This window comes from Brienomyrus brachyistius, chromosome 1, assembly GCF_023856365.1.
Source record: "Brienomyrus brachyistius isolate T26 chromosome 1, BBRACH_0.4, whole genome shotgun sequence".
NCBI classification, from domain to species: domain Eukaryota; kingdom Metazoa; phylum Chordata; class Actinopteri; order Osteoglossiformes; family Mormyridae; genus Brienomyrus; species Brienomyrus brachyistius.
This window is the reverse complement of record NC_064533.1, coordinates 21,406,477-21,430,343: the sequence shown is the minus strand read 5'-3', so window position 1 is coordinate 21,430,343 and position 23,867 is coordinate 21,406,477. Positions and strand designations below refer to the sequence as shown.

General features: G+C 43.9%; 2 protein-coding genes across 7 annotated transcripts in view; one reads left to right on the top strand and one right to left on the bottom strand.

Moving 5' to 3' along the window:
- LOC125751163 (phosphatase and actin regulator 1-like) overlaps positions 1 to 13,847 on the bottom strand; it is a 48,475-nt gene extending 34,628 nt beyond the window's left edge. Inside the window, exon 1 of the mRNA XM_049029755.1 lies at positions 13,512 to 13,847. Coding sequence (XP_048885712.1) covers positions 13,512 to 13,623 — 112 coding nt within the window. The 5' untranslated portion in view covers positions 13,624 to 13,847. The remainder of the gene's footprint in view (positions 1 to 13,511) is intronic.
- A 3,474-nt stretch (positions 13,848 to 17,321) lies between these two features.
- sirt5 (sirtuin 5) lies at positions 17,322 to 23,399 on the top strand. 6 transcript variants are annotated; one of them, XM_049029823.1, is made up of 10 exons: positions 17,323 to 18,110; positions 18,261 to 18,350; positions 18,445 to 18,538; positions 18,629 to 18,762; positions 19,063 to 19,288; positions 19,865 to 19,952; positions 20,046 to 20,099; positions 20,436 to 20,559; positions 21,432 to 21,547; positions 22,625 to 23,399. In XM_049029823.1, exons 3-10 carry the CDS (start codon positions 18,520 to 18,522, stop codon positions 22,695 to 22,697), a joined length of 834 nt encoding a protein of 277 aa, XP_048885780.1. In that variant the 5' UTR covers positions 17,323 to 18,110; positions 18,261 to 18,350; positions 18,445 to 18,519; the 3' UTR covers positions 22,698 to 23,399. The 6 variants fall into 6 exon arrangements, with proteins under 6 accessions (XP_048885747.1, XP_048885763.1, XP_048885755.1 ...); XM_049029813.1 differs by having other exon boundaries at positions 18,441 to 18,538; XM_049029790.1 differs by lacking the exon at positions 18,261 to 18,350 and having other exon boundaries at positions 17,322 to 17,516; positions 18,412 to 18,538.
- The last annotated feature ends 468 nt before the right edge of the window (positions 23,400 to 23,867 follow it).

The following is a 23,867-nucleotide window of genomic DNA, read 5'->3' as shown; positions in this document are numbered from 1 at the left end:
TTTCCTAAGTTTGTGTGGGGCTTAGTCATATACGCTACAATGGTGTCGTGAGCCGTCATATGTCACCTCGTTCAGAAACTACTAAAAAGCATTGAATAACTCGCGATTACGGAGAAGAACGTTTTCATACATTAACGTATTTACTCTCTAGTGATTTGAGTGCTCTTATTTTAGGTTACTTTTAGACCTCATAGGGACCTCTTAAAATATTCTCAGCATTGCCAGGCAAATTCATTATTAGGGATCTGCATTAGTAATAACCTAGGAGCATCCAGCCGTCAGTCTTATTTTTCATCATTCAGCACCAGTCACGTTTTACTGCTGCGATAAATATATTAATGTGTGGGCTAAGCCAAGGATAAATGGTCCCATTGGAGATGACACAGTGAGTTGATTAAGGAGCCATCCATAGTTATGGACTTTGCAGGCAAGACACCACAGGCTTAAAGAAGCAAGCTCCTACACATGCTGACTCTACACAGTTCACTGACCACAGATAGACTTAATTCTCTGAGGAACTCATCGATGAAGCCTTCGATGCCAGAGACACCTCCCCCCCCCCATCATGAGTCCATTAGTCATGCTGTATGACATCATAGCTGCTGCTGGCCCATTTTCCCACAATCCCATCCTATGCCCTCAGTTATCATCAGGAAGGCAGTGAGCAAAATCTGCCCCCCCCCCCCCCCCCCCCCCCAGGATGCCTTTTCTTGGCCCACAAACCTTCTCTAAACTTATAGACAAAATATAATAAACCAAAATGTTTTCCTCCTGGGCTGTCATTGAGGAGTCTGAGCAGGCTTCTTAATAGAAGTATTTCACCCTACAAAAGCCTGATGCAAATATGGCATGGTGGCCTCGCACTCTTGCTCTCTGTGCCTCTGTGCAATGAACTGGCATGACATGTCCAGGGTGTCCCCTGCCTTGTGCCCTGTGCTTCATGAGATTTTCCCCGAGACCCATTCTAGGATAAGTAATTGGAAGATGGATTGTTCAATAGTTTGATGGGATTTTCACACCTGTCATTTGAATTTGTAATTAAACAGCCAATGCTAAACAAGCATTCGAGCCAGATAGCCCAATTATTTCAAAATATTCCAACAAAAATAGTTAAACAGCATGTTTTTTTTGTTGTATATAGCAAACAGCTGGGTGTCCTTGGAAGTTTATATGCTCACCCACAATCTGATGTATTATAGATGCTCATGTTGGACATAGATTGAAAGAAGAGGCCAAGGCCCTTGAATTTTTGGTTTTACCATAATCTTACAGTACAGAATATAAGAAGATCTGGAGAAAACCCACGTCTTAAAGGAAAAATCTACTGAAACTCCATAATTTTGCATCCATCCATCCATCCATCCAACTGTCTCTCTGTCATCTAACCCTAACCCTACCTATCTACAGTATCTATGAAAATCACACTTTTTCAATGTGGCTTTTGCTTAATCCCACTGATATTCAGCGAAGTGAGTTCTGAGTCCTGTCATTTTCATTTCATTTTAGTGAAGTTTCAAACACACAAATAATAGTAACACAACACAAATAACAGTACGTATCACAGTATAACACAGAACTAACGAACCAGAACCAGATGATTGCAAATGCTGGAATGGCTTGTTTGCCATCAATTTCTCAGCTTTTATAATTAATTTTTATCGTTATGTACACATAGCAATTAAACTGAAGTTGATTCAAGAGCAGGTAATGATACTGAAACCATCCATTCTTTCATGCCTGTATCTACCATTGAGGACGCTGAGGTCATGTCCTTGGTATTTTTTCTGCCACTCATCACCATGAACGATGGTAGGACATTCCTAAGAAGGTCTTTTGACGTCAGTATTTAAAAAATCCTGGCTATGGCCCTGCATCTATTCATGCATCTTCCAACCACTTATCCTGGCCAGTTTGGCAAGGGTAATATAACAAGTGTACCCTTAAATATGATTAACTTTCCGCAGATCCACATTGTCTTTCTTCTAGTTGTCTGACAAATTTTGACAGGCAGCCACTGGATCTCGTACACAAAGCGTTTCTTCTGCAGGGCCCTGGGATACTGGGAGCTTATGAGTGCAGGTGAGTGCAGACATTAGCATTTGGCTTCATGAGGACCATCTACAGTAGCTCATTTCTGTGTCCCCCATGACGATTTGCGGCACACCGATGGAGCAGATCTCTTGTGTAGCGCATGCAATACCGTAGATGAAAGCAGATTATCAGCCGCTGGGAGAGGATGACTGCCTTTTGAGTTTTTAAATTGGTTTGTTCAGGAAAAATCAAGATCCAGGCGATTATAGAGGTTATAGATAAAGAGGAGGTTATAGATAATTAAGATACATTTAGGCGCGAAACGGCTCAGCAACGATGCAACATGTAATGAGCAAAGGGATGGTCACTTTACATTATGGATGCCCAGCTGGTCTGAGTGCTGCGATTAAAACAAGGTATGAAAAGTTATACTTTTATCACTCGTTTTTTTTTCTCTATTCATAAAACAGCATCACCTCTTCAGAAACCGTAGGTAGATTGATAGATAGATGGATTGGATTGATTAGACTGATTCTTTATTAATCCCAAAGGAAACTTTAGAAAAAGAGGAATGGTCAAACTAGCCAGGAGATAAACACAGAACCTTCTGATCCATAGTCAGACACCTCATTCATTGCACCATTGGCTAAATAGCTCTGTGTTGACTTTGGCCATGCATAATTGATACAGAATCACCCACTTCTTAATGCGGCTAGTCCCAAGCAGTACCTGTTCCATTGATGCACTCGATAGGTTCCCATTCCTAACTCTTTTGTAGAAACCTGCTTTCAGTGTTTGATGTTTTTTAACAGATAAATAAACTCAAAGATATGGAGAGGAAAATGGAGAGGGAGAAGTTTAAGTGTACCCACTTAAACACTATAATTCTCTCAAAATCGCTACAATGGACAGTCTGGATTTATAATACAACACTAAGATTGCAGTAAAGTGGGGAGGGGCTGTTACCTTGGTGACACTTTAAGAGATACAGATACCTTGTGGATCAGAAGATTCAGGACTAGAGTCATTTTAACTAAAAGGGGCACATCTGGGTTTCCAGGGGCTCACGTACGGCCTTTGACACTAATACTGACTTCTGGGGGGGGAGTAATGGTTTTGTCCACTGAATTTCTGTGGTTTAGGGTAGACATGTTAATGTCCTTTATGAGATGAATGAAGTCTCAGCAACTTGTGTCACATTCATAGGAGATCTGGATTCAGATGAACAGGAGGTTGTTGGGTCCAGTCCCAGGAAGGACCCATTTTTGGTTGTTTCTATCAACATGTAACAATAATCGGCACATAACATCAGTGCTGATTTAATCTGATGAATGAGACTAGTTAAGAAAGGCAGGAAGTAGTGTGGAACTCAAGATTTCTGATTCCTTCCTGCATTATTTCACTGCAGTTACTCCACCAGCAACTGGCAGAAAAACAGATCACATGACCAGCAGGGGTGAGAATTTTGGAAGGAGGGATTTGCACTCACATGCGAATCAGGCAGCTGTGCAATCCTGGCCACTCTGACCAAAGAATGGGATGGTGAAGATGCCCCTTGCTGGGTTTCTGTGCTATGAAGTTCATCGCCTCCCAATAGGTTTGTTGGGTTCGAACTCAGAGAGGACGGTAAACCCACGGCGGGGCGCTGGTAGGTACAAACATGACATGTAAGCCTTTGTGGAAATCAGCTCCATGAACATTTAATGGGAATCCAGTCACAGCAGAGGGGGAGAGCAGTGTGAGGCCAAAAAGGATGGGATGCAAGTCCTCTGCTATGCACACACCGACATTCACACACAGACGCACACGCACTACTGCCAATTTAAAGCCAACAAAACAGCAGAACAGGTCGTCTCTGTGCACCTGGAGAAAATCTATACAACCCTGGGGGGATTCGGGCAAACATAATAATGACGGTACTTTTTATTGGCCATTGTACAAGGACAAGTATATATGAATTCTTTAATTTTCTAATATGCATACTTAAGCTGGGGGGCTGCTCAAAGTGTAGCCAAGTGTATTGCAGGTGATGATTTAAAAGACAGGCCCTCCTGCACCCCCCAAACCCCCCAGACACACAGCCCTGATCACTGATTTACTGGGAGCTCATATTGAGCTTGACGTTTTGCTCTTTTCCTTCATGTCTTCTGTTTATCTCGTTCTATCACCTTTAAAATTCAGTTTGAGATCGACATGGGCTCATTGCTGAAAATGCAATTCTGTGCTGCTTGCTGCACTAGGCTGAATGATGAAATTGTTTTCCATAAATAATGCTCAGAAAGGCCAGTAACACCTGTACGTCGCTTCCTGTGTTCGCGTTGCTCTGGGAAACAAATGTTGAATCCGCTCCCTGTAAATAGATGCACGACTCTCTCCCTGTTACACAAACTAAGGGCTTTTCTTATAACAAGCCAGGCACATTGGAGGAGTGGACCTGAGAAGTTCAACACCCAGAATAGTCATCTATTAGCCAAATCGAACAAACGAGAACCTGAAGAATACCCGTGATGAATGCTAATAGGACGTGCCCGGCGGCCACTAATCAGGGGGTGGGGTTTTCTCACGAAGGTCAGAGAGAAGGTCCGGACTAAGCAGGCTGCTTGTTCTTCTGATCCACTGTGACTGAGCAGCCTAGCAGGTGACCACCTGCAGGGACCCACTGCCCCCTGCTCCACTTGCCCACCAGGTTGGGGCAAGAACTGCCTCTCCTATGAATTGGTGACCAAAGCCCCTTAGTCTCCCCCTCCCTTGTGCCCCCCCAGGGGAATTCTTTTGCACTGCCGCATCTCCTGAGCCTTCACAACACATAATCTGCACACTAGAGGCAGTCTGTTAGAGTCGATATCCAGCAATTACTCCCAATAAACTCTGCGCTACTAATGACGGGTTATTTGACTCCCGCTGTTACCAGGAAGGAAACGACTAATTATCTCTGGCCTACAATGTCCCCAAGGTGGACCGGAACATTGCACTCTGGGACTGTAAGTTGACGGCATCAGAGGACCGAGTAATGAATTAGAGTTTAGTCTCTGTGTTGTAATAATTGCATTATACTAAGCATGGCTTGATCAGAGTTAGGGAATTTTAATGAGGTTCCATGAATACAGTCACCTCTATGAACAAAAGGAAAAGCTATTATTAAATACATTAATGCCATTTTAAGCCATTTTAAAGTAACATGCAAAGTTGTAATAATTACAATTTAATAATCTTGTTTTGAAATATATATTAGCATGTACTGTTAAAGAAATATGAAAGATATGATGGCATGTGTCTGACAAGCTCTAGAGTGCATTTAGACATGAAGAGATTTAGCTTTTAATCTGAACCGTGCCAGATTTTAATCTGAGCTATGCTCCAGGCACAGCAAGTGAGGTGGTGGGTGGCCTGGCGCTGGGAGCTTACATCCTGGGGGGACCAGCTGTTGAGCCCTAGAGCAACATATTCATCTTGAAAGTCTCTGTTAAAACAATCACTGATCAAACGGCAAAATTCTAAGATGTTTTCCAAAGAAGCATCAGAGAAGAGTCATGCAGGGATGGTTTTGGTGTTCGGACAACATCCAGTCGGTCACTATATCTGTGAGCCAAGAGAGAAAAATATTCTCCTTGGAGAGAATAATATTCCATGGAGATGTAATTTCCCATAATGATTTTTGTTCGCAGCCCATCCCTGGCTTCCGATACTACATTAGCTCTAGCCTGATAATCTGAAACTGTCAGTCGTACTGCCAGACAGATGCATAATCCAGATAATCTGGTGACTAAATACCTTTGGGTGAATTATACATCTGAAGGGTAAAACAGCACTCCCTCCCCCTTTCCTTTTGTCTGAACTGGTCACATGCCCAGAAGCTACACCAAATACCAGTAATTGGGGTGGAGGAGACTGAAATGGGATCAATACTTTGTCTGCGTTGAAAGCAGAGGCCCCCGCATTATATCCTACCAGAATGCCTGGATGTTCCCGTCTTCAGTATTCAGCATTTTCGCTTGATGGTAGCCGGTCTTGTTGTTATTCCCATGATTCACCGACCAGCTCGAAAGGAAATCCAGCCTTTTCTTTATGCTTCATTCATGCTCAAAGAAAAATATTTCTGCTAAACAGTAGATTAGTGCACAGGATGGTGATCTGGGCACCTGGCCTGCAGGTTTTATTCCCAGCTGTGCTTCTGTGTGTGATTACTGCATTTTCTCCTTGTGTCACCACAATCTGTCACTTCCATCAGCCTGGCTTAAAATTAGTATCATCAAGGAAGATAGAAAGATGATTGTGCTCAGCTGTGGATCTGTGACTATGAACCGCATAATAGTTGTAATCAGTGATTCCTTGAGCATGGATGATGTGAGTATACTCAGCTGTAATGCTGTGAGTTTGCATGATGTTAGAGCAATGGGCTGTGATGCTCTGAGCTTCGGTAACTTAATTATCATTGGCCCAAGGATAGATGATGTAATAACAGTATTGATGCTCCCTTACCTCCATCTCTCCACCAGTGACCATCCAATGCTAACATTGTATGAGACCAGGAGCCCAAGACACTGGGCTTAAATAACCCATTTTCGCTTTAAGCTCAGAAACACTATCTAGAAGAAACTCACCAGTAAAGTAAATCTATAAATCTGTGACTGGAGAGGGTGGCTCAGAAAAGGGTCCTACCAGCTTTAGCAAATTATACCACATATGTTGCGTATTACAAACATACAGTGAATAATAAATAAGAATCAGATGTGGACCTGTGTGCGGTAGTGACTGGGTGTGCCTTGCAACATGCCACTCAGAGGCGGGGTTCAACAAAGACTTTCAGCAAAGGAAATCTATTGGGTGACAGAGGCATGTGGATAAACGCCGATGACCTACAGTCTTCCAACTTAGCAGACGCTTCTGTTAGAGGGGCAGGTCAGCCAGCTGTTCCCTCGTCCCGACAATGAGATCCTGCCCCTAATTTGTATGGAAAACAACAAAGCCTGCCCGTGACAGGTCAAGAAAACAGTTACAAAACACTACCTGCAGATTACATGCGTTCTTCAACATTCATGTGCTTCTCTTCAGCTCTTCTGAAGTCCATTGGGTGATTATTGTTTTTTTTTTTAAGTAAATCTTGTCGCGATGATTATGGGACAAGATAACCAATAAGAGTGATGTAAGGCCTTGGAAGTACTTCCCATGCAATCCAGAGATCCTAGGACCCTCTGACTCCATGCACATCAGCCATCAGGAGGCCACTGAGTACTACATAAACATGTGGGCATTATGAAAGGTTCACCACTTCCAGTCACCTTCCTGTTTTGGTTGTTTGCAGTAGGAACAGAGTTCCCATGGTGTTTTGACTGGAACAGGAGCAAGCCTCCCTGCCGATGCAGGAATCTAATGAGCCATCAATCAAACATCTCCAAGTAGGACAGTGCATGATGTAGACTCTTTCTAGAACGCTCCAAAAAATAGTTATTTTGACATGTAATCATTCTCCACAGGCTGATCACAGAAGTACATATCAGGAGTGCCATAAATACAGCTGGAAACATAGCTGGATAGCTGGAGTTCTAGGACATCAGGGAGTGATATGTGCACCTCCAGCATTCATTTTGAATTGAGCGGCATGGCTTAGGCTGCTAGGTGAAGAAGGAGGTTAGCACTTTAACTGGTCGTCATTTGTAGTTTAGATTATAATTAAAGGAGGCTGGGTAGCTTGACCAGGATCAGTGTCAGCCATCAAAAATTCAGCAGTACTCAGCCCACCCAGGTTCCATCCCCCAGAGAATCACTAATGACAGCTGTGGGATCAAGCTGCCCCACATCAGACTGATGCCTGCCACACACGTTTTGACCTGATCGATTCCACGCCGTAACTGAAGCGATGATCCTACCGGGCTAGCTGTCACTCAAGATTATGTGGAGAGCCTCACACAACACCTATACTGCCACGGATACTGAAAGCATAGTCGGTCTCTGCTCTCTGGCACATCCTTCCATGCTTGCCAGTCCTTTATTACCCATAATAACTCTCACTTCTAGCATTTATTAATATGAAAGCTTTTTCTGTTGCGTGCTAAAGAGACCCTGGATAAGCAGTTAGAAGATGGATGGATGGATGGTAAAGAGAAGTACAGGTCCCTCTTGCCTCTGTTCTAATGTGTTGCTGAAGAGGTGGAATGCCATAAATAGCTAGATTTAACAAATCTCACTTTGTTGATTTCTAAAAGAGATGTCAGTCTATTGATTGGCTGACCCAGTCTCTGAACAGCCTTTTGATTGGCTGTCCAGCTGACATTCAGTGAACGTGTCACCTCTCGGCTCGACAGAAGGGCTAACTGAGGGGTCTCTCCGAAAGCCCAAGGAAACGTCACTCTCCACTCCGAATGAAAATCCTGAAAGGGAGCTTTTGCAGATGGGGGGAACCCCAGCAAGCGGGGATGCTGGGAGAGATCATGGTGGAGCTCAGGCTGACCCTTTCCTCATAGATCAGGTCAGTCTGCAGTATCTCAGAGAGGGCAAAACACAATCTGAATAAGAAACTGGGAATTGCTACATTGGTTATAAAATCAATTCACTGTTTCACAACCGGAAGCCCAACCCACACAGCCATACTTTAAACATGCAAGGAAAAAGCCAATCCAGTCTCCCTGGCAATTGAGTCCTTTTCAGAATGGAAGAAAGAGGGTTTTACTTTATGTTAGCAGAGAGGTAGTGCGTGAGTCATTGGGGTTTGGAGCATGAAGCTTATTGTCTCCATCCACCAACGCATTTAACAAAATGAGGAATCTTCCCTGGCCTCCTTCCAAATTGCTGTATTGCTGTGGTACCAGCATCTGTTCAGGTTTAATATACACAGGGAGCCGTGTTTCAGGCCCAAGCAGGGTTCGTGGAAGGAGACTATGCAAACAAACTGGCAGAAAAAGTTAACAGACATTAAAAAAAATGCACTTGAGCTTTGATAGTGGGCATGGAGGAAAGCTGGTTCCTTCCACAATATTCCCCAAAAACAATGTGGAAGATGGTCCATATTTTATGGAGCAGCAGAACTGAGAAGAATCCATGGATTCATGTTTTTTTTTTTTTTTTTTTTAATCTCTCGGCACTTTATGTTCCTAAATGTTTTGTCATACAATGTCTAGCATTCACTGATATTCTGTGTAGAAGGGGAGCAGTAGGTGCCTAAATATCTTCACCATTAAAAAACAACCTATTCAGGAATCATGGAACCTCTGCACTTTAAATGCTAAAAGGACTTGGGCGGAAGTCGCAGCAGGGGCTTGTCTTCCAGGGTAAACTTGAAAAGCAACCATGAGTGACACACAGCCTGAGCTTGGCTTACGCCGGGAGCATCTGTAACACGCTCCTATCCCGGGGAGGACACAAACATTTATGGCCAGGCATCACTGCAGTGACACTGTTGTAGAACAAGCAGCCGAGACTTCGGCTACCAGTCATTCTGGAGCTCGGCTGTTAATTTGCATGTCATGTCAAAAAATTTGTGTTACTGGATGCAGACGAATCCCCCCCCCACAACCGCGTGCCACAAATCCCCCTCTGTCCTACTTATGGGTACTTTACATGATGGCCTGCCATAGCAATGTCACAGTGCTTAGGGGTCAGCAGTGCAGCTGCCAGTGACCCAAATTGTGAATGACCATCAGAAATAATTGATACAGGATGGCTGTGTTTACATGTGGAGATTCATGTAACAAATGTAACGGGCAGATTTAATGATCTGTTTTAATTAAATTTAATCAAGCTACATTCAACTAGTAAGGAAATAATATGGGTATCAGTCACTGTTTCACAGTTTCTAATTTGTTTTGTGGAGGTGGTGTCCATTTTTACAGGATTCATTTTTCACTTAAGGCAGCAGAGAGTTTCCCATTGTCATCCATTTCTGGTCTTTTGTTGATTTAAAATGTGCTTTTTAATGAAGGCGACTGTCCTGCCCTGCCTGTCCGATCCTCCCGTGTCCCACCTCCCACCCCCCCTCATTAACCTCGTGTGGAATCCCCATTTGATCAGCTGTTTCTTCTTGTTGTCATTAGTTAAAGGTTTTTAAGTCTGCGTTAGGTATGTTTTCCCCAGTCTGGTCTTTGACGTCGGTCCTTTGTGTAGTCGTTCGTGGATGTATTCCTCGACAATAAAGCCCTCATTTCCCCGACTCCCTGGAATTCTGCTCCTCTGTTCCCACTCGGTCCAAAGCTCGGCAAGACAGCAACATTTTTGAACATTTTTTATGAATTGATTTCTTTCTCTCACTCTGACTGGCCATCAATTCAACTTGGGGTGAGCACACACAGAAATGTGCGCAGGACACGTCCCAATATTTTTATCTTATGGTGGAAATGTGGAGAAGAACAAACTGGCTATCGCCTTCTGAGCATTTAGCCTTTTTTTTAACATTTAACATATAGTATATATGGAATTCATGAATAATTTTCCATTTGCAATTTAAACATAGCAAATTTTCACAGACACAACAGCATATTTATGGTACTTAAGGCTGATTCTTGAAAGAGGATATGAATTCCTTGAGGGAATTGTCTGGAAATGGAAACACCAGTTCCCCTCGACTCCCAGCAGTGAACTGTCTTATCAGCTGGAAAAGCGGCAGAATTTATAGTGACACCAACACTTGGCGATCTCTGCTGCGAGACTGCTATGTATAATGCTTTGCCAGAATCAATTTCAGGTTCTTGTTGTACTCCAAGGCACTCCCAGTATGACAGGCCATGTTCTGTGAGGTGGCTTTCTGACTGTGCTTGGGCTCTTTCAGTTGCTAAGCGACAGCGGGCACCTTTAGGGATGACCTTGCAATGACTGGGTCAGTAACGGGGCTCGGCTGGATATTTTCATGCTGGTTCCTTAACTGCTGGGTTTGTTGCCAAGCAACACTGCACTTTTAAAGATAACCTTGTGCCCACAGTGTCAATAGAGACACTCAACTTGCGCCAACGAAGGCCTCAGAGTCAGACAGACACCCCATAGACAAAATGAAGCAGCGCCTGCTCTCCTGTCAGCCTGAACCCAGAGGAAGCAGCCAGCTCCTGAGGATTTGGACGCCACTGCAGGACTCTGGAAGAATATTATCACACTGTATCTCACAGGAGCCGGGGAAAAGAATTTTAGCACCAATTAAGTGGGTCTGGTTTTTTCTGAGCCAAAACTCAGTGAGGATTCAGGCTAAGGACACGCAAGAAAACCTGCTGATAATCGAATTAAGGGATAATTAACTTAGCCATGCGAAACAGGTCGACGCGAATGGCGCACCAGCCCAATTAAATTCCATACTTTTCCGTCACTTGATGTCATCATATGACTGGACGTGGACGTTATTTCACCAGAGACGCTCAGAATGTATCAGCTTGTCCTACGGGAGCATGGCAAAACGCAGATTCAGTGTAAGTGAACCGAACATATCTATATATTAACTTACAGCTGTGGGTTGGTGGATGTCAGAAGTCTGCTGTTAGTACGGTATTATATCCTAAGAAAGATGTACACAACAGATATAGACACATAGAAATATTTGTCCATTTCTGAGTCAATGGTGTGTCAGACCTTGTTCATCTTGCCGGTGGGTTGAAAATTTATCTGAAAATATGAAAACGTATATCGGTGCATGTTGTGACGTTTGTGAAGCTAAGATAGGCAATGCAGCAATTTAGGAGTCAGGCTACAGGAAGGAGAAGTGTACAATTCATTGGGGCTCTTAACATGTGCTGTGAACCAGAGAATGCAGAATTAAATCGGAAAATGGGCTTCTATCTACTGTCTGGAGGGTAAGTTCTCTGGGTCAGTGGTACAAGTGGAGTAATGGCAGGGCCGTGCTGTATTTTTTTCAGAGTAGTAGGGCACCCAGCCCCAGGAGAATGAAGAACTTAAAATGAAAGCACAATCTGCAGTCTGGGGTGGCCCTGACTAGCAGGAGAGTTTTATCACCTAAGGGACTGGTCTCTCCAGACTTCTGCAGAAGTATAAAGAACTATAAATGTTTTTTTTGCAAAGCATCTGAAAAGCTGTTTAGAAGAGCATGTGCATGAAAATGGGGAACGGACTTTGAATAGCATTAAACAAAATCCTCTTTGCGAAGGCACGCTTAGCATAACAATTAAGTAGCTGTAACGTTTTCACCCAACGTGGGTGTTGAAATGCTATTTTAAACAGACCACCGCCAGGAAACAACCCATATGCATCTTCTGAGCAGTGAGCATCATTGTGGCATGCATTTTTCGGATAAAACTCCCTGTGACTCAGGCATGACTTTAAACTCATTAGTCATGGCTTTCGCTATAGTTATCAATGAAATGACGTCATTAAATATGCATTAAAATGCATATCCTGCTGCGGGAGTGGGGATCGGTTCGGTAAACACAGATCGGCGTTTTTAATCACACAGATCCTGGACAAGCGCAGTAAAATAACTGTTTCAGAACCACACTTACGTGGACAGCTCCGGTAGTTTGGCAGTCCAGTCAAATCTCTTTTACCTTAGGCTACCTAATCCACATTTCATGCACGTAGCCAGTCTTTGGAAAGCGTGCTCGCTTCCGTATTGTCATTACCCCATTTCAAAACTCTTGCCCAAGAGAATCATATAGGAGAAATCAGACCAAATTAAATTAAATTAAATTAAATTAAATTAAATATTAGCCAAGAATATAAAAGAAATTTAAAAATCCAGGGTCATTAATATTGTCGCTAAATTATGCCTAGTCACCATGGTAACAAGGGATGCGGTAACTTGCCCTGCAGTTTGTGAAGAGGGTTACAATAGACATGTTACTGTGATTGCCGTTAAACAACTGTGAGTAGTAACAGGCGTGTTTTTGCATTTGGACTGTATTGCGCAAGATGGGAGAAGAACACTATCGTTTGTAATATGATTTCACAAATCGAGCCACTCTGTCTCAGTGATAGATCTGTCCTGCAGGTGACTACCGTGCTACCCTATATATGCATACCCGCTTGTGAATAAGAAATGCAGACATTACGCTGTCTAGTTTTCCTGGGACAAAACATTACGTCGGGTTGGTGCAGATGTCATTACTTGATTTGCACAAATCAATTTATTAAAAAACGAGAAGCTTGGTGCCTGCCGTCCCAGCTTGCACGGCACCAAAACCGCGGGTGCAGTTTAAATTATGGCGCAACACTGTCAACCAGATAAGCACATGCGAAACGTGTCTTGACGACTGATCTCCCATAAGACTGCTGACCAAGGTGCTGCTGGCCAATGAACAGTTCACCCCAATATCGGATCCACGTAAAAACGCATACAGTCAAACGCAGCAAAAGACGTGAATCACTATGTCTCCTAATCCGAAGCAACCGGATTGCGCACTCATATCAATATTTAAATAAATCTACAAGCAGCGTCCAAAAGCCGAGCGTTTTAAAATAATTACTTAATATAAATTGATGCAATGTAAGCAGACCATAGCTGCGTCTTCATATTTTGGTCATCCCCTTGGCGTGGTCAACACGTGTGCTCTTACCTGTCTCCAGGCTGAAGGAGATGCTAGCCTCGCCGAGGTACGGGGTATCGCTCTTGGACCGGACTCTTCTGATGGGCCGGCGGTCGATCTCCTCCTCCGAAGCGGCCGCCATTAATTTACGGGCACCGCTGTCTGAATGCGGGAGGGCAAAGAGCCGCCAGTGGGTCTCAGGCCAACGTCTGGAGGGGGAGAAAGACTGGAGCGGGGAGGCAGGAAAAGGGAGACGTGGCAACAAACACCCAAACGACTGCAGAAGGGAAGGCAGTGAAAGATAAGCAGATCCCGCCCCTTTGATTCACTAGAGTGATGTAGACCATTTACACTGAACAATAAGGACTGCTGAGTGAGCTGGGGGTGTCATTAAAATCAGCATAAATAACATTTCAAAATAACGGGACCAATGCATAATTATAGTGCTCTAAACGGCGTCTTGGCACGTGTAAATGATATGGGGCTGGCTACGTTTACGAAACAGTAAAATCATATTTAAATAATGTCTTTTGTCACTGGATGTATATTTCAAATGTGTCTTTTTACGTGCAAAAAAAATCTAGAATCCAAAAAGAGTCAGGTAGAGTGTATCTATCTGACATGGTGACATGGGAAAATATTAACTAAATATTGAGAAATTATGACAAAGGATGTGATCGGCTGTTACACATTGTCAGGAGTCATTAGTTTCACTGTTATAGCAAATCAAGTCGTGTGTATATTTTAGGACATTTCATGTGTCAGATTTAAAGACACACAAATCACTCCAGATAAATTTCACTGAAAATTCTACTAGACAAAGTACATTATGATAACATCTCTTCTGAATATTAAAATATTGTGTCAAAAATAAAAAAAAATTAAGCAGCCAGATTGACGGTGAGGAGGCGATACGTTGAAGTATAACGCAGGTTAGCAGTACGCTTATTTCTCTGAGGAATACGTTTGTCTAGCTCTGTATGAACAATTTATATATAGATCCATTACTCTGTATATTTCACTTGAATAATTTACTACTCAGTCCCGAAACTCTGCATTCATCTCAATGTCTACCGTTAAATTACAAACATACTGCTGATATTTGTATAATATTAAATGTGCCCTCAGATAACCTTAATTTCAGAACAATATTAGCTAGCGCCATCTTGTGGGCTGCAGAATAAGAGCACAAAAATCTTAAATTGATATCATGTAATAAATGTATAGGCGAAGCACTCTGGTGTTTCGTCGTAGTTGCTATTCTGAGCTAAGACCAGATTGTACAGAATAACGACATTTGCCATTGTTTTTTTGTATCCTTCAGCAAATTTATAGAAGTACACCTTAAAAAGCAATAAATAAAATGTTAACTTGCGCTATTGATAACTTGTCAAAAATGTTCACTTAAATCCGTATTCCAAAGGCCTATGCTAAGAAGGCGTGTGGGTATCTATATGGAATAATACCAATTTATATTTAAAAACACAACTTTCTTGAAACTATAGTTATTGCAGGTCTATACATGCTTTAAACTGTATACATTTGTTGATTACCAGGTGTGGAAGTTGGTTTTATGGTCTAATGACTAACAAATGATTTGCAATATTTTGACCTGACCGCCATGAGGGGCTTTTCTGTCTGGGTGCGGGTGGGTGGCTCGTTCGACCATCAAGGATCCATGCATGAACCCATTTCACTCAATGCAGAGACTTTCACTTGCTGACCACAGAGGGCAAGCTGGAACTCAATGTGAATTGGTGCTGTTCCATCAAAAGCTATGACAGCAAGCATATATGGTGTAAAACACATTTATTCAGAGTGTGTCTCTATCTTGTGCCTTATGCTGCATTGGGTAGCCTCTAAGACCTTGTTTAACCCAACGCAGGATAAAAGTTTGGAAAATTGATTGATAGATGATTGGAAAAAAAAACATAGGGTTGAACAATGAAACTGAAACACTGGCCAACCTGGTGTTTGAGGTTTTCACACATATACAGTACTGTGCAAAAGTCTTAGGGAGTCCAAAGAAATGTTTAAAGCTGTTTATCTGGCTAGCAATTGTACTTTGGCTTAGAACAAAAAGCACAATTCATCATTAGAACATGTGCTAATTAAGAGTAACACAATAAAAACTAGCAATAATTTCTTGTTTTCTAAAAAGTTATTGATATCTAGTTGGATGGCTAGATGAACACCGCTTCAGTTCCCAAACTTCTCCTGAAGGGTACCTCAGCTGGCCCATGATTTTGTTAAATTTCACCTACAGCTGAATTAAATAATTAAATATTTTAGTTTAAAAAGTCAGTGAGAGATTGACTGGCTGTATGAGGTGTGCTAGTGGCTAAGCTGACACACTTTGACAGGCATAATATCATAGTTTTACACCAACATGAGAATAATCTAAACATCATTTTCTTTGCCTGCCTAAGACTTTTGCACAGTACTTTATATGCGTAGCCTGGTGGCCAGTCTTAACTGATTGTTCATTCCATCAACAAGAGCAGAGTGTGGAGGTTGAATTAATGTACATAAATTTACATAAAATGTTGCAATTCACATAATGTAATGGAAGACATATCAGAGCTCAAAAGGGGACAAATTGTTGGTGTGTGACTCGCTGGCGCATCTGTGACCAGGACAGCAAGTCTTTGTGGCATATTGAGAGTCACAGTATCCAGGGTAATGTTGGCATAGCACCATGAAGGACGAACTACATCCAACAGGAGTAACTGTGGAAGCAAGCAGAAGCTGTCTGAAAGGGTCGTCCGGGTACAAATCCAGATTGTATCCAAAAAAACATAAAACCACAGCTCTCAAACTCACTGCAGAATTAAATGTGCACCTTACCGTTCCTGTTTCCGCCAAAACTGTTCATTAGGAGCTCCACAGGGTCAATGTTCATGGTCAGGCTGCTACAGCCAAACCTTTGGTCACTCATGCTAATGCTAAACATAAGTTTTAATGGTGCCAGGAGAGCAGATCTTGGGCTGTGGACAATGTGAAACATATATTTTTCTCTGATGAGTCTCTTTGGGGTTTCTCCACACTGTAACTCTCCCAGATGTGGGAAAGACAGTGAAGGTGCACTGTTACAGTGTGGAGAAACCCCAAAGAGACTTACCACCCAGACTGTTGTGTACCCAGAGTGCAGCATGGGGGTGGATCAGTGATGGTTTAGGCTGCAATATTATGGCATCTCCTAGGCCCACTACTTGTTCTAGAAGGGCGTGTCACTGCCAAGGACCACCAATCCATTCTGGGGGACCATGTTCAACCAAAGGTTCAAGCATTGTACCCTGAAGGTGGGGCTGTGTATCAGGGTGATAATGCACCAACACACACAGCAAGACCGGTGAGTGGTTTGATGAACATGGAAGTGAAGTTGAATATCTCCCATGACCTGCACAACCACCAGATCTAAATATTACTGAGCCACTTTAGGGTGTTTTGGAGAAGCGAGTCAGGAAATATTTTCCTCCACCAGCATCACATAGTCACCTGGCTACTGTTATGCAAGAGGAATGGCTCAACATCTCTCTGGCCACTGTGCAGGACTTGTATCTGTCATTCCCAAGCCAAAACGATGCATTAATGGCTGCAAAATGAGGCCGTATATGATACAAATAAATATTTGTGGTCTAAAACCAGGTGTTTAAGTTTTATTGTTTAACTCCTGTGTGAGTCTATTGTCCAGTACTAGCATTTCCTTCTCTATGTCAGTCATACGGTGTAACGATATGGTCACAATGTGGGAGTGCTAACTAACCTACGTTCGCTAGGGGGCGAACTGCGCTTAACTCACGCTTTTTCCCTCTCGGTGGTTGCTTTGTCTTTCCTGTTGGGCGACGTGTGTGGCGCGTTGCTGTTCACATCGCAAGAAACGCAGCGATCAAACGTGATTGGCTGGAATTTGTAATGTAACCGGCTAGGACCACTCTGGAATGACATCGGACCGTCCGCGAACGGAAAAGAAACGGAATGGATTTTGAGGCACAGCGACTTCTGTCGGAAGTCTTCACTTTCAAGTGAGGAAGGGTAAGAAAGGTCTTACGCAAAGCTTGGAAAAAAGGCGTCACACTAACGTGCCGAGGTGCATGGGACATCTCCACCGAGTCAGATATCTAGCATTCTCAAAAGAGGGTAGACTTATCTAAACTAAGGTCGTCTGAATTGCTAAATTTTAAAGTTTACAGGACAACCTCGGTATTTTAAAAATAGCTGGATGTCTGAGTGCTCATAAACGTCTCCGATGGGCTACTGTGTGTGTAGATAGTAGATTTCAGTTTTATTGCCGCCTGTTTAAGTTGACTTCATTGTACAAAACTTCAGTATGTCATCACAAAACGATCATCTTAGCTTTGAATGCATGTGCGTGTCCTAACCACGCCATTTCCCGCCCCCTATATTAACATATGCCGTTAATTAACACTGTCCACCCAGAATAAGACGCTACGTGAGGGACGTGACCTTATTTGCTGACTGTTGGATTTATACCCATGGGTCAGATCGGCTGTGTGTCTATGCCCGTACAGTGATTAAATATCGGTGATAAATCACCTTATTATTTAGACAAGAAAATTAAATTACAACACTATTATCATCGCACGGTTTCTTTTATTTCTATATCAGGTAACAGCTTTTTTTCAGCGATATAATGCTATATTTACATTGAAACGTGGCACTAGTATTGTTTATGATGAATTTAAATCGCTTGCTTATTATAATATTGATTTATCAGGTAGACACTTTATACATTAAATGTATTTCTTGGACAAACAGTTGATCCTAGGCGTTTCCAGTATATATACCAAAAAGCTGACGTTATTCATCGGCGTGTTTCTCCGTATATGAGCGGGGTTCCGGCTTCAGGTGAGCAGTTGAAAAGATTTATGATTTCTCTTATTTCTACCCATCCTCACCCGGTTTGCAGGGCTGTGCAATAATCGCGATGCTTCTCAGACAGCTCGCGCCTCGGAGACTGGTCGCCCATCTGCGCTGCGCAGCCGGAGAAGCAGGAAGGCGCATTCCGCTGGTGGAGATGTCGAGACCCAGCTCGGGTGGGAGACGGGGACGGGTGGGATAACACTTCGGCGCTGTAACATCAGCACTGGTACTCAAGGCTCACGACGTGTTTCTAAACTTTGCAGATCTGGCAGAATTTCGCAAGGTTTTCGCCAAAGCGAAGCACATCGCTATCATCACTGGGGCCGGTGTGAGCGCTGAAAGCGGGGTGCCCACCTTCCGGGGAGCCGGGGGTTACTGGAGGAAATGGCAGGCCCAGGTGAACATCAACACAAATGCGGAATCGCTCGGTGAAGATTACGGGGGTACTGACATCTCTACAATACCATACTGTGGGAATGCCACAGCATAACTGAAATACAGTACTTAGTCACTGTGTAGAAATACGCACCGTTTCCGGGCTGAAGGGTTTTGTAACCTCAGTGGTGAGTTTCTCCTGGAGCAGGATTCTATTGTCATCAGTGCAGCTGGTTTAATGTATCAGCTCAACTGGTCTCTGAACCTTGAACCCCCCCCCCATCCCAGACATGCTAACACACAGCTTTCTGCCCCCCCCCAGGACCTGGCCACCCCTGAGGCCTTCTCGCGGAACCCATCACGCGTCTGGGAGTTCTACCACTACCGGCGCGAGGTGATGCTGAGCAAGAGCCCCAACGCGGCGCACAGGGCCATCTCGGAGTGCGAGGCGCGGCTCAGTCGGCAGGGCCGCTCCGTGGTGGTCATCACCCAGAACATCGACGAGCTGCACCGGCGTGCCGACTCGCGGCACGTGCTGGAGATTCACGGTGAGGTGGGGCTGCGTGTCGCAGAACCTGGGCTCACAGCATGATTGCCTAAATCAGTGTTTCCCAGCCTGGTCCTTAGGGACCCCCAGACGGTCCACAATTTTGCTCCCTCCCAGCTCCCAGCACACCTGTACCAGGTATCTGGGGTTCTTGATTGGCTAGGTTAGGAAGCACCGCTCTAAATGCCTTTTGCATTTTCTGTCTTTTATTATTATTATTATCATCATCATCATATAGATATGAATCCAAATCGGTATGAAATTTAATATGCATGTAGGGAGTTTGATACGTGTCTGAGGTTCTAAATGACTCAGGGATTATCCTGGGGTATAACCCCTGAGATGTGCCATGAGAATCTTCTGTAAAAAGTGCTGATGATCTGGTAAACAGTGAAAAGCAGATTTACAGGGAAGTGAATGTGTTGTTACTAACTCTGGCCAGACTAGCTGAGTTGGTGCTTGGTGCCAGTGGAGACAGCAGACCGCATATGCCGGAGCCTTCAGCATTGCTGAACCTAAAACCTATGTTTTGTAGAGTTTAGTTAACTAGCTATCGGCCTGCTCTCGTCATTTCCAGGAAGTCTCTTCAAAACCCGATGTGTCAACTGTGGGCATGTGGCAGAGAACTACAAAAGCCCGATATGTGCTGCGCTACATGGGAAGGGGTGAGGACAACTGGTTTAACTGGTGCTCTAATTCTGGTTCTGTTTGAAGAACTGGACAGAGTTTTTATTGTCTGTTTTTCTTTTTATTGCAAGGGCTCCTGATCCAAAGACAAAGGATGCCGAGATTGCTGTGGAGGACCTTCCCAGGTATGTAATTTACAGAATAGAGCCGTGCGTTTATGGCATTCAGGTTAATGTAACCGGTGCAGATCTGTACCTCGTAAAATGGTGTAGTGTTTCATTATTGTACCACTAGAGGGCACTGGAGCAACGTCTGTAAATGACCCCAGCTTTAAATGGAGATTACAGTACCCTGCTCCTGTCTGAATATATATATTTAACCTAGAAATTTATTTCTGAAAGGCTCTATCGATAAGATTTTTGCTAATATTTGATCCCATGAAGGGAATATGTCTGATGCCTTATCTTTTAGTTGGATAAGTGCTTCCTCAGTGGCCAAGACTGGTGTGTATCCTTCCTCAGGTGTGAGGAGGACAGCTGCAAGGGTCTTCTTCGGCCCCATGTGGTCTGGTTTGGGGAGACCCTAGACCCCGATATCCTGACCCAGGTGGAAAAGGAGCTGGAGATCTGTGATCTCTGCCTTGTGGTGAGCACGACTGACTGCTGACCCCACGCCCCTGTTAACACATAGGCCCCGCCCCCTTGGTAGCAGTCCCGTCTGCCAGAGCTGATTCCTCATCATACTGCGCACTCGTCTTTTTAGTGGCACAAATCTCATGTCATTTTGATGGCATTTAACCCTTCGAGAACTCTTGAAAATCCAGCCTGATCAGCCCTTAGGTTCAAGCATCTGCAGTATTTCCTATACCAGAATGTTCTCGGATGATGTAAATCTCTGGTTCTCAACATTTTTGCACCGCGACCCAATTTTTACTATGCCAGCTCAGTCGCAACCCTATATCAAGTATAGGTTTGCATTAAATAATATAATTGCTATAATCAAGCACGCAATGCACTCTGCAATTTATACCAATCAATGCCTATCACACAAATCTGATTGGATGTGCCAGTGAATTTTAAATTAAGTATCTGTGTTTTGGCTTCTTGGATTGGTTGAGTGTTTACGAGTTTTGCGCTAAGCATTTGCAGACCCAACACCCGTTTATTTTGGTTAATTCTAGGATTGGGGCTGGGAAATCTGATTGTGGATCAGAATAGGAGCTTGCAGGTTTTTAAATGCAAACATTTCCAACTCTGCTTCATGACCGTTTTAGAACTTGCCGTTACCCACTGGTTGAGAATCTCTGTTAAAAATGATTAGATGCCTTTCTACAGCAAATTTGTCCTAATCTTGGTGCTGCATTTGAGTGTGGTGCACAGGCTGACCCAGATGAAGGAGGTCTGTATTTCACAATGCCAGCCATCAGGGGGCACTATTGGGTTGGAGCCTGGTCGAACCCACACCTCTGGTTCAGTTCTCCTGCTCGGGGTCCTAACAATGTGCTCTGTGGTCTGCAGGTGGGGACTTCCTCTGTGGTGTACCCGGCAGCCATGTTCGCCCCCCAGGTGGCTGCCAGAGGGGTCCCGGTCGCAGAGTTCAACATGGAAACCACGCCTGCCACCATGCGCTTTGCGTGAGTTGGGGGGGGGGGGGGCTGAGCTGGGATACATGACTCATGCAGGATGTGAAATTGCTGCCAAGCTGAATTGGTAAATGTATTGAGAGAATCCAGCCTTCATTTTAAAATATATACTTCTGACCAAACAGACCTTAAATTAGTTTTTTAATGGTTATGTGGAGTAAAAAGGCAATTGTTTGGTACATGGAAAAAAGGGAGTTTAATCATTAAAGGTGTGGGAAGACTGGATTCCGTTGTGGGGGATTCTAAGTAAAATATCTCAGATTCCAGTCAGAGGCTGGCTGGGTTAATATGATTTAATTGACTAACTTCTGGGGTGGCAGTTTAGTGAGTGGTGCCGTTGTCTTACTCCTCCACCTCTGCTCTGTATGTGGAGTTTGCATGTTCTCACCGTGTTCCTGTTTCACCATCTTCATGTATTCTTGACCTTCTCCCACAATCCAGAAGCATGTAGTTATTCTAATTTGCCTGTGTGAGTGTGTGTGTGTGTGTGTGTGTGTGTGTGTGTGTGTGTGCGTGCGTGTTTGCGCGCGCGCATGCCCTGCAATAGCCTGGCTTCCCTGCTGGGTCTATCCCTGCCTCATGCCCTCTGCTGCCTGGGACAGGCTCCAGCAATGCTGTCCTTGTGGAGCAGACCTTGGCCGGGCTCTCGGGGCAGGTAGTTGCACATGGCGGCCCATTAAACAGACCTGGTGCAGAGGCCTTTGGTTCCACGCTCTGCTCTGTCTTGACGTGGCTTTGCCCCGAGTTTCAGCCTTTGTGTCAGTCCTTTGTTTATGACATATTTATGTTAAAAACTCTTTTCTGCCCCCTGGTGGATGGTTTATTTATTTTTTCCAATTGTAAAGTGTGTCAGGTGTAAACCACAAACTAGCCACAGTAAACCCTGGATGGTGCAGCACTTAAACACCCCCCCCCCACCCTGTGCGCTGTGTGTGGGTGGGGGTTCTTGACACTAGTCCAGTGCCAATGCTGGCGGTGGTCCTTTGAGGTTGGGCTGCAGGCCAGGCGGAGGTTGGCACATTTTCCATCCTGAATAATTCATTTCATTTTGGTGGGGGGTGTATGCAGGTTCCACTTCCAGGGCCCCTGTGGGACCACGCTCCCCCCCGCCCTGGAGCGCCATGAAACGGAAGTCATCTGAGGAAAGCGGGGAAGCGGCACCCCCCCAGAACAGAACTCGCACTTTGGGAAGACTCAACAGTACCTATTGATGTCATCTCCCATGATGCAATACGTTATTTAACAAAGACAAAAAATGTGTCCAAAATCTGCATTATCACACGTTTATAAATGTGTGTTAGTTTTTAGGGATGGGAGGGGTGTGTTAAATGTAACCTCAGTGTCTGTCCTTTTCAACACTTTACTGCTGGGTTTGTCTGACGAAAAGTCAACTGGCGGAGGCTCAGGTGACAAATACTATGGTCCTTAGATGCAGGTTTATGAATTGGACATGAATTGTTTGGATTTTCCAAATCACCATCAGTAAATTAATGTTTACTTGCCTTAGGCGTAATCATGTTTGAGCCATAGAAGTCATCAAGCGAAGAATCATTGTACTTTAACAGCTGGAAAATGTTATAGAAAGTCGCGGGATGAAGCCCCGCTTACCCCCGGAAGTGCAGGGATAATGAATTTCGCGATAAATTACTGTTGTGTTAGTACTTTGAATGCGACAGTTTGAGATGGACCACTCCCCAAACTGCGGGTGTGCCGCGTGCTCTGTGCCGCGTGCTGTCTGTGCCATGTTTTTAAAATTCGTCCCTTGTTGGGTAACGGTTGCTGAATATGCCTAACGCCAGTGTGCAATCTTGGGAATATGCAATATTAATACGTCATAAACTCACCACTGTGTGTATTGTCTTTTTCACAGTATTTTTTTAAATGAAGAGTCATTTGAAATATGCGGATTCAATGGAAATGACTATAAATTTGTATCCTCGCCAATAATCAGCTATTTTTACGAAGGGTGGAAGTCCTGACTATGAATAGATTTGACAGCAGGATCCTGTATTAAGCATTCTCCATACTGAGCGTTTAACAGCTGACACTAAAATGGCAGAGCCTCGCTGGCGTGCCGCTTTATTTCCAAACCGTGCTGCGCTTGTTCCTGTCCTTGTGGGATTTTTTTTTTTTATCCCAGCGGGGTTTCTCATGCGCTTGCTGTCTTTAAATCCGATGTGAATGAAAGGCAAGTTGCGTTCGGGGCTGTTATTTATTTCTAAAAATAGCATATTTTAATGAATTGTCATATTTAAAATATTAAGTTTTTTTTGTCTAAAGTCTACTGCTTTCGAACTGCTTATCCACCACA